The 21,094-nt window shown below is 36.7% G+C and overlaps 1 protein-coding gene across 1 annotated transcript in view; it reads left to right on the top strand.

Annotated features, from left to right (window-relative positions):
• PRIM2 (DNA primase subunit 2) overlaps positions 1-21,094 on the top strand; it is a 324,596-nt gene that overhangs the window by 50,687 nt on the left and 252,815 nt on the right. Inside the window, exons 6-7 of the mRNA XM_033217543.1 lie at positions 2,322-2,417; positions 4,459-4,596. Coding sequence (XP_033073434.1) covers positions 2,322-2,417; positions 4,459-4,596 — 234 coding nt within the window. The remainder of the gene's footprint in view (positions 1-2,321; positions 2,418-4,458; positions 4,597-21,094) is intronic.

A 21,094-nucleotide genomic window follows, 5' to 3' on the forward strand; every position in this document is an offset into this window, starting at 1 on the left:
TGGGATCTGAGATCTCAGATCCACTAGATAAGTTGAAAATGGGTTGCAGATCCATGTGAAGGCTGATAAGGTTCTGGTTCATCCTCAAGTAATTGTTCACAGTTACAGGAATTTCAGGGGTTTCTTCCTGACTCCACTGAGTTTTACATTTCTGTGCCTAAATTTTTTTTGTCTATTTCTAGAATTTTTTTTTCTTTTTCCTTTTTTTTCTTATATAGGCCTATTCATCTCTGAAATGTCATTTCTTATATTCAACTAGACATGTGTTTGGAACCTGTTTAATAAAACACAGATTTCATTTAGTGATATAAAACAGCACATCACAAAGGTTTTTTGTACAATGCTTGATTTTAGGTCTTAGGGCAGGATATTTGTATGTTCCTATAAGGGCTCAATGGGCTCAGGAATGTCATTTCTTAGATTCTACAAAATGTGTGTTTGGAACCTTTTTAATGAAAACCCAGGTTCCATTCAGTGATATAAAACAGCACATCAGAAAGCTTTTACTTTTTCTTCTTCTTCTTCTTTTTTTTTTTTTTTTTTTTGAGATAAGGGTTTGCTGTGTCACCCATACTGGAGTGCAGTAATGTGATCATGACTTACTGCAGCCTCTAACTCCTGGGCTCAAGCAGTCCTCCCACCTTAGCCTCCCAAGTAGCTGAGATTACAAGTGCCTACCACCATACCTGGCTAACTTTTTAATTTTTTTTTTTTTGTAGAGACGGAGTCTCACCATGTTGCCCAGGCTGGTCTCAAACTCCTGGACTCAAGTGATCCTCCCGCCTTGGCCTCCAAAAGTGCTGGGATTATAGATGTGAGCCACCATGCTCAGCCTTTTGCTTTTTTTAAAAAAATCACTTTTTATGGTTTCCACTCCCTACAGATTGTGCTTGTCTTTTATTTCTTTACACATGGTAATAGTTATTGTCTGTAAACTTTGTGAATTCTTCTGTTGTTTTTGTTTGTGAAGTATAGTTTTAGTATTTGGAAATTTATTTGTAGGAATACTTTGAGGTGTACTGTGAAGATTCCTCTGGAGAGGATTTGAGTTTGCTTTTGCGAGGTGCCTGGCCTTTTGAATCAGGTACCGCCTTAAAACAAGTTCAAGGCTTGGGATTCCCTGATATCCTACATTATTTGAGCAGGAAGGTCTCTCATCAGATATTCCACTTAGTGTGCCTGACTTTGTGTATTAACTTTCTGTGCTGTAGAGATGTTTTTAAAATTTTTTCAGTGTTTTGTTTTGTTTTCTCTAGGAGGTTGACCTGAGTAATATAGCCTGTTTTACTGAAACAGCAAGTTCTACTGCAGTTTATTTAACTAGATACATGTTGGACATTTAGTTTTTTTTTCTTTATTATTATAAATAACACTGTAATGAAGAAAAGTTTTTATTTGTGTGCTTGTCCTATTATTTACTTGTGATTAATCTGGAAATAAAATAGTTACAATCTGCATTTTTAAAGGCTATTTGATATATATTATCATAGTATGGTACACAAAGATTGTCCTAACACTGTATATTCTAAATCTTGTTAATTTTTACTATTTTCATAGATGGAACATATTACACATTATTATTTTAATTTAGCATTTATTATTTTTACATACATAACTATTGGCTGTTCATGTTTTACTACTTTTGGGTTACAAAAGCTTACATACTGCCAACTAGGGGCTTACCGAGGCTAACTCACATATCAGATGATATAAATATTTCCTTCAGTTTATCACTTATATTTCATCTTCATTTACAAAAATATATATATATTTTGGTCTTGAAGTTTAACGCTTTTACTTATCAGATCTATCAATTTTTTATAGAGCCATAATCAGTCTGAGATAATAAATTTGTAGTTTTTCCTTGAAAAACTAGTGTTTTAAGTTTGGAATTGCCTTATGTGGCTAGAAAATTAAGAAATAGTCAAACCACTCTAACTTCAATTAGGATAGATTAATAAATTAACGTAACTCGAATTAGGATAATGCTCACTTTTAGTCTATATTAACCTGAGTTTTATTATAAATTTTTTCCTTTTTCTCATTAAAATATTTTCTCTTTGTCTGCTACTGTTCTTTTGATGTATACCTTCAGAAACTGGCAAGGTTAAAATTTGAAAGAATATTCAATTTAGATTTTTTTCTGTATTTTGCCTTCACTAATGATAATGATTCAGATATCATGTTAGAAATGATTTGAGATATCAAGGTTTTAAACTTTTTAATAAAAGTAAACAGTATTCATTAATATAGGAAATCATTTTATTGAATCTGAATGAGGACTTCAAATTTTTATAACAGCTTAAAATATGTTTTTTTAGATAAGTGATGAAGAGAAGACTCTTAGAGAACAGGAGATTATTGCCTCATCACCAAATATGAGTGGATCTAAGTTGGCGTTGGAGTCCATTTATAAAGTATGTAAACATGTAAAATACTTCCTAGGTTTTGTTAAATATGTCACATTGAGCTTTATACACATATTTAATTAATCCATTTTTATAGCCTCTCATCACCACAGCTATTGCATCTCTTGCACAGATACTGTCCTCATTGCACTAATGGTGTGCCAATGTTCTCTGCTGGGCTGTCTCCTTCCACAGATGCATTCCCAACCCTGCTTGGGCTCTGACCTCCCACTACAGGCTGTTTTCCTAAAGGAAACCCTCCTCGCATTGTTTGGGTCCTTACACCCTGCACTGGGCTATCGCCTGCCAGGAAACCCTCGTCACCCATTTGGCCCAGCACTCTGTTTAGATCGCTGCCTTGCGTGGAAGCCCCTTTCACTTCTCTTGGCCTCTGACATCGTGGTGTCTTGCCTCATGGTCTTTCTGGCATTCCACTGGGCTCTGACATTGTAAGCCTACTTTTTTCCTATGGGAATGCCCTCCTTAACCTACTCAGATTCCATCATCCAGTGCTGGGCCACCTCAGTTTCCCCTCCCCACTCAGTGTAGATAACTACTTCACATGAACCCTTCCAGAAGGGGAAGAGGGATGAGTTTAAATTCATTTTACAATTTGATAACTGCAACCCCACAATTTCCTTTGAAAAGAATGTGCTAATTATTATGAGTGAGTGCCAGTAGTTGAAAATCCTGCCCCATTCCAGCTTCTTTGTTTTGACTGTTGGGCCATCATTCAGTCAGCCTTTTAAGCTTAGAGTGTGGGGATCAATATTTATTTCTCTTACACCACACATTTCCAGTTACTCTGCCTTCACTTCATATTTTGCTTCTACTTGGGCATTTTTATTTCCTCTGTGACCACCTTAATAAGCTAGAATCATGGAATATTATGGCTAAAGAATCCCTAAAGGTCAGTTAGCCTATCTCTTCCTCCCCTCTCTCAGTTTTACAGATCTGGTTGCTGAGATTTAGAGGCATTCATTAAATTCACCAAATAAGTCTAGTCAGTATCAGAGCTTGGACTAGAACTCATGTTTCTTCCCTATATTAATTGCAGTAAACCCTCTTACCTGCTCCTCTAATATGTTCTATGTAAGCTACCTATTTGGTGTAGTATCGCACAATTCTATCCTGTAGGGCTGTTTGACTTTCCATGTGTGCCCATGAGGGCAGGGACTGTGTTGTAATTGTAGAAATCAGTAAATTGATTGAAGGTTGTTAAAAAACACATGATCTGCTTATAGTGTGAGATGTCGTTGGATGTAGAGAAAATTGTATGCATTTATATTTAATTCTTCCTTAAAACTTGAATGAATAGGCAATTTGGGAGTCATTTTTCACCTACTTTTTTAACCTTGTTTTTTAAAAAAAGAAAAACTGTATTGGAGAGTAAGAATGATTTTTACAGTTTACTAATATCATACTTTGCTCATCTCAGAATTTTAGGATTGTTCATAGGGTTTAAAAATCTAAGATTTTAAAAATAAATTCTTGGGGCAAATACTTATTTTAATAGCAAAACCGAATGCTTGTTATTGTTTCCATTTCTTAGTATTGAGATTAGCTTTCTCAATGTATTTCTCTGGAGTGAGAACGGAAACATAGATGAAGAAATTGGAATTACTTTACTCACAAGTAATTTTCAGCACTGAATATGTTGTTTACAAATTAGGATTCTCTGTGATGCAGAATACAATGTGGGATATGTGAGGTGAATGCAACATGTGTAGAAGTCTTGAGTTAAGAGTTTGAAATCCTGGGGATTATGTTTTGTAAATTCAGAGGTTAAGGAATAAAAGAAAGCATTGCAACTTGGCCTTTTAGTGTTAACTGTTTTTCAAAACATAACTCTGAAATGAACATATTTTTGTACTGCCACTCTTTGCTAATGCTGTTGAGTTTTAAGGAGGATAAATTAATCATTTTGTTATTCTTTTGGCTCTGCTAGGACTAATGAATTTCTTTGTTTATACTTTATACATATGAAGACTTAGGAGGATTTCTTAATGGCAGGTGCTGACTTATTTTCCCTCTTTCACTCTTAATTCAGATCCCTTTTGCTGATGCTCTGGATTTGTTTCGAGGAAGGAAAGTCTATTTGGAAGATGGCTTTGCTTACGTACCACTTAAGGACATTGTGGCAATCATCTTGAATGAATTTAGAACCAAACTGTCCAAGGCTTTGGCAGTAAGTATTTTATTTTATTTCCGTATTTGACTTGTTCACACTTTCAGTTATATACCCTTGGTAGTTTTGTTCTGTGTTTCTCTAGGAAATAAGTTATTTCAGTTTTCAGAATGATATTCAGATTACTTATGATATTGTACTATTAATCCCAAAACTCCTAGGTTTTTATTTGTTACTACTCGTAGTTGGTTTTTAAGTTTTTTTTTCTTGATCCTACTAATACCAATGCTGAATGATAAATTTTGTGAGTAACCTCTGTGGGTTTCTTCATGGTCATATCTTTTTTCCTTAGAAATAGACTTCATATATGGCTCTTAACAATTAATGTGGCCTGTGGTAGATATAACTCCTAGATTTCTGTTCTGAATTAGTATTTGGTATCAGTAGAAGACAATATAGAAGAAAATCTTAAGTACTAACACAGTGATATGCTAGTGCTGCAATGAATAGCTCTGTACTGGGTGAATTTGGAGGTAGCTGTGTTGAACAAATGACATGATCAGTGATTTTTAAGTAGTTTGTTGGAAGTGTGACCCTTAAGTGGTGATATCTTAAACTATACACATTTTTATATGTAAAACACATATTTTACAGTTGTTGTCTCTTAATCTGAGTCTAGTTTTTAATACTTTTTTTGTACCTGATGCAGAAGACAACTTCAAAGTTTTGTGACATGGCTGTTTTAAACTATACTGATCATAGTGTAAGCATATGCCAAGCTTTCCTTCTGAGTTAAAAATTGTAATATTTTCTGATATAAATAAATTTTTATTGATTCTCTGGGGTTACCTAAATATGTATAATTTAGCTATGTCAGCATTTGGGAAGACTAAAATATTAACTCTGTTTATTAAATGAAGGAATTTATGAGAACACCTAGCATAACAGATACTTAGTAACTGTTAATATTCTTTCTCCATTCCTAATCCTGTTATTTCTTTATCCTCATTAAAGTTGATGCTTTTAAATTTTTTCTTTACTTGTCTGTCACTACCCTAGATTATATTGTAGTTACAACTAAGAATAGTGTCTTTCACCACTGTGAACCTCTGTGGAAGACACTGATGTTTGTCTACTGTTTGGCCATTGCTCTTTTATTATTCTTAGTTTTATTCACCCATTTTCTCTCTGTTGACATTTTAGACCACATTTCTTTGTGTGAAATAGACAAATATTTTCCAGGATATTGGACAGTTTTAGCTGTCATCTATTAAATGCTGGTGGTGGCCCCCAGTCTCCATGACAACCAAAAATATCACCATACATTTCAGAAAACTTCTGGCATGTTAGTACTATTTTTAAGCTGATCATAGTCATTTCCTTCTTACCAAATCTTTGATTTATGCCTGTGACAATGTCATTGTGGCTAAAAAGTATGAGTTCTTTGGGGGCTTCTGAAAAAAGTTTTTCTTGCTAAAAAAAAAAAAAGAAAGGCATGTGGGATGAAGCAGTCTTTTTTACCCCCTCTGGATATTGTTGTAACTGAATGTGATGCCTGGAACAGCTGCAGCCATCTAGAGATGAGGCAGGTACCTTTGGGACAACCCTATTTGCTGCATAGGTATGTAGAAAGATGGAAAGAATCTGAGTCCTTGTTGTGGTCATGGAGTTGCTAAATTAACCTATTCTGGAACCACCAAACTTTTTATTACATGGGATAATGAAGTTTTCATTTTTAAAGGCACTAACTTAGGAACTCATATTTGAGTGGAATTCTCTTTCTCTAGTAGCAGAAAACATCCTGGTACCTAGATCAATGTCTGCATTAGTATTTTCTTTTCCAGTGGCAGGTAATAGCCTGTGCTACATTAACCAATAAATATAATCTGCTAGCTCATAAAACTGAGAAGTCTAGACATAGTATGGACTTCAGACATAGCTTGCTGAACGTTTCATCCCTTTCTCTGAATATATCTTTACCCTTATGTATATGCTTTATCCTCAGTCTGGCTTTCTGATGGTTGCAAAAATAGTTACCATGGGATCAGGCTTTATTTCTGTATAGCATACTATCTAAAAGAGTTTCTTGGTCCCAGGGCAGAAGTTTGAAATCTAGGTGTTGGCATGGCCATGCTTCCTCTGAAGGTGCTGGGGAAAGATCTGTTCCACATCTCTCTTCAGGCTTCTGGTAGTTCTTTGACTTGTGGCAACATAACTCCAGTCTTCACACGGCATTCACCCTGCATGTCCCAAATTTCTGCTTTTTCTAAGGAAATCAGTCATATTGGAATATCATTTTTCTGAGGATATCAGTCACCTCTCAACTCCAATGTGACCTCATTGTAACTAAGTACATCTGCAACAATCCTATTTCTAAATAAGGTCACATTCTGAGGTACTGGGGGTTAGTACCTCAACATACGATTTTTTTTTGGGACAGAGTTTAATCCATATCACATGTCTATCACTAAAGCAGTTATTGTGGTTTAAGGAGTAGCCAAGCCTAAGGATCGTATGTCTGCCCGTTTAGATGGGGGATCATGGGAGCTGAGAGTCAGTGTGTTCCTGAAACCACAATATCCCAAACAAAAATGGATGATTGTTAGGAATGGGGAGACGGGAGAATGATGATGGGGAGGCAGACAACAATTTTCTACTACCTAGAAAAGACACTTAATATGAATTAAATGTACAAAGTTTTTCACTTTGTAATTTCTATTCAAGCCAAGCTGCCCAGTGCCTAATAATCTAACTATGAAAATGAATCTGAAATTCTTCTACTTTTGGGGTTTTAAAGCTACTTCTGATTTTGTGTATTGCAAAGCTTAAATACATTTTTAATAAGTTTTGACTGTTTATTTTATAAATTTGCCTTGAAAGCAACTTTAAAAAGTTGTACATTTGCCACACATTTTTATTTTAGATAAGTCAGGATATTCCATGTATATTTGTGATTTATCATCCCAATATTCCAGTGTAGAAAGAAGGGTATGTGGCAGATTTTTGCGAAATTTTACAATTTTTTTCTACTTTCTGGGTAGAAGTGAGGGATCTATACTGAAGGAAAAGACAAAACTTGGGTTCCTAAGTTTGTAGTACATTCATTTGCAGCCAGCTGCACCTAAGCTTTGTACCTTGTTGATGAGAAATACAGTATTTATTAACTTTTAATTCCATTCTTCTTTACTTCTTTCTACTCATTCTTCCTGCTCCAAGCATGCTGTTTAAAAAAATTAATACTTTAAAAAACTTTGAAATATCACAGACTTACAGAAAATTAAGTAGAAAATAGCAACTTTTTTTTTTTTTTTTTTTTTTTTGAGACGGAGTCTTGCTCTGTCGCCGGGGCTGGAGTGCAGTGGCCGGATCTCAGCTCACTGCAAGCTCCGCCTCCCGGGTTTACGCCATTCTCCTGCCTCAGCCTCCCGAGTAGCTGGGACTACAGACGCCCGCCACCTCGCCCGGCTAGTTTTTTGTATTTTTTAGTAGAGACGGGGTTTCACAGTGTTCGCCAGGATGGTCTCGATCTCCTGACCTCGTGATCCGCCCATCTCGGCCTCCCAAAGTGCTGGGATTACAGGCTTGAGCCACTGCGCCCGGCCGCAACTTTTTCTTTAAATCATTTGAGAATGAGTTCCCAGTCTGATGTCTTGTCACCCCTAATACTTGTTAGTGTTTATTTCCTTCATACAGAACATTTTCCTGCATAACCACAATTCAACATCAAAATAAGAAAATTAATGTTGATAAGTTACTACCATCTAACCCTCAGACCCCATTGAGGTTTCACCAGTTGTCTCAATCACATCCCATACGCAATTTTAATTCACATTTGTTATTTAGTTGTCATGTCTCTTTAGTCTCCTTCAGTCTGCCACAGATTCTTAGTTTCTCTTAGATTTTCATGGACTTTGTTACTTTTGAAGATTATCAGCAGTTATTTTGTATCTCTCAGTTTGGGTTCATCTGGTGTTTCTGCCAATTTAGATTCAAGTTAGACATTTTAAGCAGTACTGTTACAGAAATTATGCTATGTTCTTTTCATTGCATTCTGTCAGATTACATGATTTTGATTCAGCCCAATTCTGATTGGCTTTATCAAAATTTATCCATTCTCTTGTTGATAGGCATTTGGCTTTTTTTTTTTTTTTTTGGTTATCGCAAATACTGCTGCTCTGAACATTGTAGCATATATTTTGGAAAACATATTTCTGTTGATTATGTGTTTAGGAATGGAATTGTAGGGTATTGAGTATATCTGTGTACAGCTTTAATGAATTTAGATTTACTTTAAATGGATTTATTCTGGCTGAGTGGGGTGGCTCACACCTGTAACCCTAGTCCTTTGGGAGGCAGAGGCGGGAGGATTGCTTGAGCTCAGGAGTTTGAGACCAGCCTGGGCAACATAGTGAGAATCCATCTCTACTAAAAACAACAACAACAAAAACTAGCCAGGTGTGCTGGCATGCGCCTGTTAGTCCCAGGTACCTGGGAGGCTGAAGTGGGAGGATCACTTGAGGCTGGGAGATCAAGGCTGCAATGAGCTATAATGATGCCACTGCACCTCAACTTAGGTAGCAGAGTGAGACCCTGTCTCAAAAAAAAAAAAAAAAAAAAAAGAAAGGAAAGGATTTGTCTTGATTACGGGTGGGCTGTGGAGAATTCTGGCCTTGGTGTCTTGGATTTAATAGAAGATAGATAGTGACTTGCTTTCTCCTGGGTGGTTCAGGGCTGAGCCTGGTTGAGAGGAGGTCCAGAGAGCACTTTTTCTTATGTAGAAGAGTGGTGGGAATTGTTGCCTGGGAACCTGTCCTGACAGCTGTGGAAAGGAGCAGGAGGGAAGCGAAGGAGTTTCATTTAGGGCTGTGGCGAAGTAGAAATCTAAACCTATTGCTATGGTCTCTTTATTACTGTCCTTTCCATTGAGGAAGGTTTTGACCTTGGAGTATGTAATTGAAAAATTTCAGCTTTATGAATGGAAATATTCTTGTATGATAAGAAAAAGTACCCTAAAGTAGATTTTTTGAAAGGTATTTTGATGAGTGGTAGAAGATGAAATAAATGGTTCTGGGGGAAGTTGTAAATTGATAAGAGTTTTACCCCAGGTGATACCTGAAAGCTTATTCTTAACCTATGATCATATGACTTTTATAATATAATTATCTAGCTTTTGAACATGGTTTAGGACTGATAAAAATTTGACATTACTTTTTCCTTTGATAGGAACTCTGTGGCCCCACTTCCTCTCAGAACCTTCCCTTAAGTCCCAAGATTGTGCTAAGTGTATCTCCTTTGTGTTCCTACAGCATGCTGCACACGACCAAATTACAGTGAAATTATTCTTATTATGTGTTTTCCTCCTCAATTAAAATGTAAGTTCTTTGAGAGTGAGGGGTTTCTCTTAATTCAAATTTTTATCAAGTGTAGCATGTGGCACATAGGGTTAGTGCTCAGTAAAATTGTATTGAACTGACAGATACCAAATAATGATATAAACTTTCTTTTGTTCAGTTTACTGTTTATATATGCTGTTGATCCCACTATAAGTCACTGAGACAGAAAGGGGTTATAATGTGCATTATATGGATGAGGAAAATGCAGCGCAGAGAGGCCAAAGTAATTTGTCCAAGATTATGTTGGCTAATAATTGCTGGAGCCCTGACTTGATCTTAGGTTTTCTGATTGTAATTCTTAGGGTCTTTTGATGGTAACTGTGCCTTTGTCAAGAGTTGTATAACCAGGTGATTTAGGTCTTCAAACTCTGATAAAATTTTCAAAGGTAAGTATATTAAGGTGCAGGCACAAGGGGTAAATTTGGAGCTACGAGTCAATAGATTGATAACCAGTTAGGGAAAAGAATGAGGGAAAGACAGATTTTTTTTTTTTTGCTTCATATGGCAATTTTAGAAGCTGTAGCCAGTTCTTTTATTTAATGGTTTATTTGTAAATAACTTTTTATTTGTTTATCCATGCATAGTTTTGGGTACTAGAGGTACACTACTTAACAAATGAGATGAGATTTCTTCTCTTACAAAGCTTATATTCTAGTGGGAGATAGACAATTATTGAAGAAATAAACAATAACAATATTGTAAATGACACGAGGGAGCCAGCTGAACAAATATAGAGGGAACTGCATTCAAGGCAGGAAAAGTCACTAATGCAAAGGCCCCAGAAGGGAGGAATCTTGGCCTTTTTTTAAGAATCAGAAAGGCCAGTGTAGCTAGAGCATAGTGAGCTATGGTAGAACACTACCAAATAAGGCTGCAATGGCTAGGTGTAGGACTCTGTGAGACTTTGAGGTAGAGTCCCAGGGTAAAGAGTTTGATTTTTTTTTATCCTAATATAGTGGAAAGACATTGGATGATTTTGAATAAGTGAGTGATATGTTCTGATTTATGTTTAAAATAGATGACTGTGGCTGCTGCTTGAAAACCATTTTGGGGGATAAAAAAGGAATGGAAGCGGGAGGACTAGTCTGGAAGTTTTCGCATTAATCTAGATAGTGACTTGAAATGGATTGGTTGTGGTGATGTGACTGAGAGAAGTCAGTGGATTTCAGTTAGTTTTTGAAGTATTATTAACATGGTGGATTGGTTGTGAGAGAAAGAAGAGTCAGCATAATGATGATGAGAGCTTAAGCGTAGTGAAAATTTAATATTTGCCAAGTGCTGTTGTAAATGCTTTATATGAATTAATGCATTTAGTCTTTATAGTAACCCTATAAGGCAGGTACCATTATCATTCTCTGAGGCTTGTAGTATCTTTGTACAGGTAGTGAGGAGCAGAAGCAGGATTTGAATCCATACAGTCTGGCATCAAGGTCTATGTTCTTGACCACTATATTACACTGCCTAGAATTTTGGCTTGAATAATTTATTAGGGGGTGATGCCTTTGCCAAGATGTAGAAGACTCTGAGAAAAATACATAAAATAAAACAAAGAGTTCTATTCTGACCATGTTAAGTAGAAGGTTCTTATTGGTTACACAAATGGAGATGGCAAGTTTGAAGTTGGATTTGAGTGTCTACATTTTTGGGGAGGAGCATGTGAAGCCATGAGACTCCAGGAAGAGTGTGGGATGTCAGTGGAGAAGAGAGGGAGCCCACAGCTGAGCTTGGTTTCCATACACCTCCACTTGATACCATTAAGCAGAGAACATACTTTCTTTGTTGTTAGAAAATGGGGATCCTTAAATTGGAGCTGGATTTCTTTGAGGCAGAAATCTCTTTTTTCTCACACAGTGTAACTATTTATTTATTTATTTATTTTATTTTATTTTTTTTTTTTGAGACGGAGTCTTGCTCTGTCGCCCGGTCTGGAGTGCAGTGGCCGGATCTCAGCTCACTGCAAGCTCCGCCTCCCGGGTTCACGCCATTCTCCTGCCTCAGCCTCCCGAGTAGCTGGGACCACAGGCGCCCACCACCTCGCCGGCTAGTTTTTTGTATTTTTAGTAGAGACGGGGTTTCACCGTGTTAGCCAGGATGGTCTCGATCTCCTGACCTCGTGATCCGCCCGTCTCGGCCTCCCAAAGTGCTGGGATTACAGGCTTGAGCCACCGCGCCCGGCCAACTATTTATTTTTATTTTTTATTTTTAGACAGGGTCCCTACTCTGTCACCCAGGCTGGAGTGCAGTGGTGCAATTACAATTCACTGTGGTCTTGACCTCCCAGGCTCGGGCAGTCCTCCTGCCTTAGCCTCCTGAGTAGCTGGGACCACAGGCATGTGCCAACATGCCTGGCTAAGTTTTTATTAATAAAAGTTTAATGTAGAGTTGGGAGTTTCCCTATGTTGCCTGGGTTGGTCTAGAATTCCTGTGCTTAAGTGATCCTTCTACCTGAGCCTCCCAAAGTTCTGGAATTACAGGCGTGAGTCACCATGCCTGGCCTTAATTTCACTTTCTATTTGTGAGACTCATCCTTAGAGGGTACTGGTAAAACATTAATGAAACCAGACTTCCAGAAAATGTATTTATACACATCTTATTTAGATATAGAAAAAAGGACTTTGAGAAGTTCCCAGGAAGGTAATTGACAGGCAGGTAAGTGATTCTTACTTGGAGTCACAGAAAAAAGCAAGGATTTTCTTTTTTTGAAAAGGATTTCCTTTTTCACATTTAAAAAATACCAGTTGGGTCTGTGACTCACTAAATGTTTGTTGATTTGGAAAAATATGCTTTGTAGGCACTTGATCAGGTAATTTTTATTTCTAAAGAGTTTGGAATCCTCTTAAATCTTGTATCCTCTTTTTAAAAGTAGTGTTCAATTTTCTTCCTTAAACTGTGATGAAATATAATTAATTTTCTTGAATGGTTACTTAGTTGGGAATCATATGGGAGTGTTTTTTTATTTTTTTTTGAGATGGAGTCTCGCTCTGTCACCCAGGCTGGAGTGCAGTGGCGTGATCCTGGCTCACTGCAAGCCCTGCCTCCCAGGTTCATGCCATTCTCCTGCCTCAGCCTCCCAAGTAGCTGGGACTACCGACGCCCACCACTGTGCCCGGCTATTTTTTTTGTATTTGTAGTAGAGACGGGGTTTCACCATGTGAACCAGGATGGTCTCGATCTCCTGACCTCGTGATTCTCCCACCTTGGCCTCCCAAAGTGCTGGGATTACAGGTGTGAGCCACCGCGCCCGGCCCATATAGGAGTTTTCTTACTATTCATGTACAACTAGCTGATGTCTTGGGTTCTAGTTAGCATGTCTTTTTAAATATACTGATTATTTAATGCCATTTTACAGTGGTCACTGTGAACTAGTCAGTGCTGCAGTGAATCCGTCAATATGCAAGTAGTGCTTCACCTCCTTTCACATGCTTTCACCTCCACCCTTACTGTCAGGTACCAGTTCATTTGTTCTCCCTTGCTTCTGATCGGTAGGAAACAAAACGTTGCAATTGAAAGCCATGAGACTATTAGGATGGTGCAAAAGTAATTGTGGTTTTTGTCTTTACTTTTAATGGCAAAGACTGCAATTACTTTTGCGCCAACCTAATAACAGAAAAAAAAATCATTTTTTGGGGAAAAATAAACATATGCCCTTTCTAGTTAGACAGGTTTGTTGACTGAGGTTGCTCAGCTGAACTTGATTGTTGTTCTATTTGTGAGATACTGGTTTGTTAACCTTTTTCTAAGATGCAGTTTACAATCTGTTGTCTATTCAACACACATTTCTTTTTTTTTAACTTTTAGGTTTGGGGGTCCATGTGAAGGTTTGTTACATAGGTAAACTCATGTCATGGGAGCTTGTTGTACAGATCATTTGATCACTCAGGTATTAAACCCAGTACCCAATAGTTACCTATTCTGCTCCTCTCCTTCCTCCCAACCTCCACCCTCAGGTAAACCCCAGTGTCTGTTGTTCCCTTCTGTGTGTTCAAGAGTTCTCATCATTTAGCTCCCACTAAGTGAGAACATGTGGTATTTGGTTTTCTGTTCCTGAGTTAGTTTGCTAGTTATTAGCCTCTGGCTCCATGCATGTTCCCACAAAAGACATGACCTCATTATTTTTTATGGTTACATAGTATTCCATAATGTATGTGTACCACACTTTCTTTATCTAGTCTGTCACTGAGGGACATTTAGTGTCTTTGCTATTGTGAATAGTGCTGCTATTCCGTGTCTTTGCTATTGTGAGTAGTGCTGCAGTGAACATTAGTGTACATATGTCCTGATGGTAGAATGATTTATATTCCTCTGGGTATATACCCAGTAATGGGATTGCGGGGTTGAATTATAGTTCTGCTTTTAGCTCTTTGAGGAATCACTGTACTGCTTTCCGCATTGGTTGAACTAATTTACACTCCCTCCAACAGTGTATAAGTGTTCCCTCCTCTTCGCAACTTCATCAGCATCTGTTATTTTTTGACTTTTTAGTAATAGCCATTCTGACTGGTATGAGATGGTATCTCATTGTGGTTTTGATTTTCATTTCTGTAATGATCATTAATATTGAACTTTTGTTCATATGCTTCTTGGCCACATGTATGCCCTCTTTAGAGAAGTGTCTGTTCATGTCCTTTGCCCGCTTTTTAATGGGGTTGTTTATCTCTTGTATATTTAAATTCCTTGTAGATGTTGAATATTAGACCTTTGTCAGATGCATAGTTTGCAAGTATTTTCTCCCATTCTGTGGGTTGTCTGTGTACTCTGTTGATAGTTTCTTTTTCTGTGCAGAAGCTGTTAAGTTTAATTAGATCCCATCTTTTCTTTTTTTTTTTGCTTTTGGTGTCTTCGTCATGAAATCTTTGCCCATTCCTGTGTCCAGATGGTATTGCCTAAGTTGTCTTCCAGGGTTTTCATTGCTTTGGGTTTTACATTTAAGTCTTTAATCCATTTTGAGTTGATTTTTATATATGGTATAAGGAAAAGTCCAGCTTCAATCTTCTGCATATGGCTAGCCAGTTATCCCAGCACCATTTATTGAATAGGGAGTCTTTTCCCCATTGCTTGTTTTTGTCAGCTTTGTTGAAGATCATATGGTTGTAGGTGTGTGACCTTATTGCTGGGCTCTCTATTCTGTTCCATTGGTCTGTGTGCTTGTTTTTGTACCTGTACCATGATGTTTTGGTTACTGTATCCTGTACTATAGTTTGAAATTGGTAGTGTGATGCCTCAAGCTTTGTTCTTTCTGCTTAGGATTGCCTTGGCAATGAATATCAGGCTCTTTTTTAGTTCCATATGAACTTTAAAATAGTTTTTATTTATTTATTTAGTTAGTTCTGTGATGAATGTCATTGGTAGTTTGATAGGAATAGGATTGAATTATATAAATTGCGTTGGGTGGTATGACCATTTTAATGATATTGATTCTTCCTGTCCATGAGTGTGGAATAGTTTTCCATTTATTTGTGTATCTCTGATTTCTTTGAACAGTCTTTTGTAATTCTTATTGTAGCGATCTTTCACCTCCCTGGTTAGCTGTATTTCTAGGTATTTTATTCTTTTTATGGCAATTGTGAACGGGATTGCCTTGTTGATTTGGCTCTCAGCTTGGCTGTTGTTGGTATATAAGAATGCTAGCGATTTTCGTTCATTGATTTTGTATCCTGAAACTTTGCTGAAGTTGTTTATCAGCTGAAGGAACTTTTGGACTGAGACTGTGGAATTTTCTAGATATAAAATTACATCATCTGCAAACAGGGATAGTTTGATTTCCTGTCTTCCTATTTGAATGCCTGCCCTTCATTTCTTTCTTTCTTTTTTTTTTATTAATAATAGCTGAATAGTAACTTTATTCTCCTTTATTCTTAGCATTTACATTATATTTGTAGTTTATTAATCCATCTGATTCTAAAAAGTTTTGCAGTGGCCAAAAATTCATCAAGTATCAAAATTCTTTGCTAAATCCAAAACTAGTGAAAAATTAGGTCTCAAATAAAAAGGAACATAGAACTGATAAAGACAGTCACAGTTTTCATGAAATAGAAGGGCCACTAATAGCCTAGAGAGGGAGAAGGAAAATATTCATTTTTTAAAAGTGGATATCCTAATTTTATTTATTTTTATTATTTTTAATTTTTCCATAAGTTTGTGCGGGTTGTATTTGGTTACATAAGTAAGTTCTTTAGTGGTGATTTGTGAGATTTTTGATGTACCCATCACCCGAGCAGTATATGCTATACCATATTTGTAGTCTTTTATTTCTTGTCCATTGTATCATTCTTATGCCTTACATTCTCATAGCATGGCTCCCACATATCAATGAGAACATATGATGTTTGGTTTTCCATTCTTGAGTTACTTCACTTAGAATAATAGTCTCTCATCCAGGTCACTGCAAATGCTGTTAATTATTCCTGTTTATGGTTGCATAGTATCAATAGTATCATATATGTATACACACACATACATACATACATATATACCACAGTTTCTTTATCCATTCATAGATTGATGGGCATTTGGATTGGTTCCATGATTTTGCAATTGTCAGTTGTGCTGCTATAAACATGCATGTGCAAATATCTTTTTCGAATAATGACTTCTTTTCCTCTGGTAGATACCCAGCAGTGGGATTGCTGGATTAAATGGCAGTTCTACTTTTAGTTCTTTAAGGAATCTCCACACTGTTTTCCATAGTGACTGTATTAGTTTACACTCCCACCAGCAGTGTAGAAGTGTTCCCTCTTCACCACATCCATGCCAACATCTACTGTTTTTTGATTTTGGTCATGGCCGTTCTTGCAGGAGTAAGGTGGTATCACAATGTGGTTTTAGTTTGCATTTCCCTGATCATTAGTGATGTTGAGCATTTTCATATGTTTGTTGGCCATTTTTATATCTTCTTTTGAGAATTGTCTATTCACATCCTTAGCCCACTTTTTGATGGAATTGTTTTTTTTTCTTACTGATTTGTTTGAGTTTGTTGTAGACAAATTCTGTATACTAGTCCTTTGTCAGATGTATAGATTGTGAAGATTTTCTCCCACTCTGTGGGTTGTTTACTCTACTGACTGTTCCTTTTGCCATGTGAAAGTTCTTTAGTTTAAGTAGGTTCCAGCTATTTGTCTTTGTTTTTATTGCATTTGCTTTTGGGTTCTTGGTCATGAAATCCTTGCTTAAGCCAGTGTCTAAAAGGGTTTTCCCGGTGTTATCTTCTAGAATTTTTATAGTGTCATGTCTTAGGTTTAAGTCCTGAATCCATCATCAATTGATTTTTGCATAAGGCGAGAGATGAGGGTCTAGTTTCATTCTCTTGCATGTGGCTAGCCAATTATCCCAACACCATTTGTTGAAAAGCCAACACCATTTGTTGAAAAGGGCAACTTTTCCCCACTTTATGTTTTTGCTTGATTTGTCGAAGATCAGTTGACTGTAAGTATTTGGGTTTATTTCTGGATTCTCTATTCTGTTCCATTGGTCTATGTGCCTGTTTTTATACCAGTACCATGCTGTTTTTGTGACTGTGGCCTTATAGTATAGTTTGAAATCAGGTAGCGTGATGCCTCCAGATTTGTTCTTTTTGCTTAACCTTGCTTTGTCTGTGTGGGCTCTTTTTGGTTCCATATGAATTTTAGAATTGTTTTTTCTAATTCTGTGAAGAATGATGGTGGTATTTTGATGGGATAGCATTGAATTTATAGGTTGCTTTTGGCAGTATGGTCATTTTCACAATATTGATTCTACCCCTGCATGAGCATGGGATGTGTTTCCATTTGTTTGTGTGATCTATGATTTCTTTCAACAGTGTTTTGCAGTTTTCCTTGTAGAGGTCTTTTGACTCCTTGGTTAGGTATATTCCTAAGTATTTTATTTTAATTTTGCAGGTATTGTAAAAGGGATTACGTTCTTGATTTGAGTCTCTGCTTGGTTGCTGTTGGTGTATAGCAGAGCTACTGATTTGTGTACATTAATCTTGTATCTGGAAACTCGCTCAATTCTTTTATCAGTTCTAGGAGCTTTCTGGAGGAGTCCTTAGGGTTTCCAAGGTAAAGGATCATAATGTCAGCAAACAGAGACAGTTTGATCCTCTTTACCGATTTGGATGCCCTTTCTTTCTCTTGTCTGATTGCTCTGGCTAGGACTTCCAGTACTGTGTTGAAGAGGAGAGGTGAGAGTGGGCATCCTTGTCTTATTCCAGTTCTCAGAAAGAATGCTTTCAACTTTACCCCATTCAGTATTATATTGGCTGTGGGTTTGTCATAGATGGCTTTTATTACATTAAGGTATATCCGTTGTATGCTGATTTTGCAGAGAGTTTTAATCATAAAGAAATGCCGGATTTTGTGAAATGCTTTTTCTGCATCTATTGAGATGATCATGTGATTTTTTTTTGTTTTTAATTCTGTGTATGTGGTGTATCACATTGATTTGCATATGTTAAACCATCCCTGCATCCGTGGTATGAAACCCACTTGATCATGGCGATTATCTTTTTGCTATGTTGTTGTATTCAGTTAGCTAGTATTTTGTTAAGGATTTTAGCAACTATGTTCATCAAGGATATCAGTCTGTAGTTTTCTTTTTTGGTTATGTTGTTTCCTGGTTTTGGTATTAGGGCGACGCTGATGTCGTAGAATGAATTAGGGAGTGTTCCTTCTTTCTCTATCTTATAGAATTGTATTAAAAGGATTGGTACCAATTCTTCTTTGAATGTCTGGTAGAATCCTGCTGTGAATCTGTCTGGTCCTGGACTTTTTGTTGTTGGTAATGTAATTACCCTTTCAATCTTGCTATTTGTTATTGGTCTGTTCAAGGTATCTAATTCTTCCTGATTTAACCTAGGAGGGCGTATTTTTCCAGGAATTTATCCGTCTCTTCTAGGTTTTCAACTTTATGTGCATAAAGGTGTTCATAGTAACCTTGAGTCATCTTTTGTACTTCAGTGGTGTCAGTTATAGTATCTCCTGTTTCGTTTCTTAGTGATGTTATTTGGATTTTCTCTCTTCTTTTCTTGGTTAATCTTGCTGATGTTCTATTAATTGTATTTATCTTTTGAAAGGACCAGCTTTTTGTTTCATGTATCTTTTGTATTATTTTTCTTGTTTCAGTTTCATTTAGTTCTGCTCTGATCTTGGTTATTTCCTTTCTTCTGCTGGGTTTGGATTTGGTTTGTTCTTGTTTCTCTAGTCCTTGAGGTGTGACCTTAGATTGTCAATTTGTGCTCTTTCAGTCTTTTTGATGTGGGCATGTAGGGCTATGAACTTTCCTCTTAGCACTACCTTTGCTGTATCTCAAAGGTTTTGATAGGTTGTGTCATTATTGTCATTCAGTTCAAATAATTTCCATCTTGATTTTGTTTTTGACCCAGTGTTCATTCAGGAGCACGTTATTTAATTTCTACGTATTTGTGTGATTTTGAAAGTTCCTTTTGGAGTTGATTTCCAGTTATATTCCATTGTGGTCTGAGAAAGTACTTGATATAATTTCAATTTTCTTAAATTGATTGAGGCTCGTTTTATGGCCTATCATATAGTCTATCTTGGAAAAAGTTCTATGTGCTATTGAATAGAATGTGTATTCTGCGATTGTTGGATGAAATGTTCTGTAAATATCTGTTAAGTCTAATTGTTCCAAGGTATGGTTTAAATCCATTGTTTCTTTGTTGACTTTTGTCTTGATGACCTATCTAGGGCTGTCAGTGGAGTATTGAAGTCTCCCACTGTTTTGTATTGCTGTATTGTTTTATAAATTTGGGAGCTTGAGTGTTAGGTGGATGTATGTTTAGGATTGTGATATTTTCCTGTTGGACAAGGCCTTTTACCATTATATAATGTCCCTCTTTCTGTTTTTTAACTGCTGTTGCTTTAAAGTTTGATTTGTTTGATACAAGAATAGCTATTCCTGCTCAATTTTGGTGTCTATTTGCATGAAATGCCTTATTCCACTCCTTTACTTTAAGTTTACATGAGTCCTTATGTGTTACATGAGTCTCTTGAAGGCAGCAGGTAGTTGGTTGGTGAATTCTTATCCGTTCTGCAATTCTGTATATTTTGGGTGGAGCATTTAGGCTATTTACATTTAATGTTAGTATTGAGATGTGAGGTACCATTCCATTCATTGTGCTATTTGTTGCTTGTGTATCTTGGTTTTTGCTTTTGTTTTTTAAATTGTATTTCTGTTTTGTAAATCTTGTGAGATTTATGCTTTAAAAAGGTTCTGTTTTGATGTGTTTCCAGGATTTATTTCAAGATTTAGAGCTTCTTTTAGCAGTTCTTGTAGTGGTGACTTGGTAATGGCAAATTCTCTCAGCATTTGTTTGTCTGAAAAACACTATATCTTTCCTACATATATGATGCTTAGTTTTTCTGGATACAAAATTTGCGGCTGATAATTGTTTTGTTTGAGGAGGCCGAAGACAGGGCCCCAATCCCTTCTAGCCTGTAGGGTTTCTGTTGAGAAATCTGCTGTTAATCTGTTAGGTTTTCCTTTATAGGTTACCTGGTGCTTCTGTCTCATAGCTCTTAGGATTCTTTCCTTCATCCTAACTTTGGATAACGTGATGAAAATGTGCCTAGGCGAAGATCTTTTCGTGATGAATTTCCTAGGTGTTCTTTGTGCTTCTTGTATTTGGATGTCTAGGTCTCTAGCATTGCTGGGGAAGTTTTCCTTGATTGTTTCCTCAAATATGTTTCCCCAGCTTTTAGAATTTTCTTCTCAGGAACACCGATTATTCTTAGGATTGCTTGTTTAACATAATCCCAGACTTCTTGGAGGCTTTGTTCATATTTTCTTATTCTTTTTTCTTTGTCTTTGTTGGATTGGGTTAATTCAAAGACCTTGTCTTCAAGCTCTGAGTTTCTTTCTTCTACTTGTTCAGTTCTATTGCTGAGTCTTTCCAGAGCATTTCACATTTCTAAAAGTGTATCCAAAGTTTCCTGAATTTTTGATTGTTTTTTCTTTAAGCTATCTATTTCCTTGAATATTTCTCCCTTCACTTCTTGTATCATTTTTTGGATTTCCTTGCATTGGGCTTCACCTTTCTCTGGCCCCTCCCTGATTAGCTTAATAACTAACCTCCTGAATTCTTTTTCAGGTAAATAAAGGATTTCTTCTTGTTTTGGATCCATTGCTGGTGAACTAGTTTTTTAAAAAATCAACTCCTGTGTTTGTTGATC

Source organism: Trachypithecus francoisi, unplaced genomic scaffold (genome assembly GCF_009764315.1).
Source record: "Trachypithecus francoisi isolate TF-2019V2 unplaced genomic scaffold, Tfra_2.0 Lachesis_group10, whole genome shotgun sequence".
NCBI lineage: Eukaryota > Metazoa > Chordata > Mammalia > Primates > Cercopithecidae > Trachypithecus > Trachypithecus francoisi.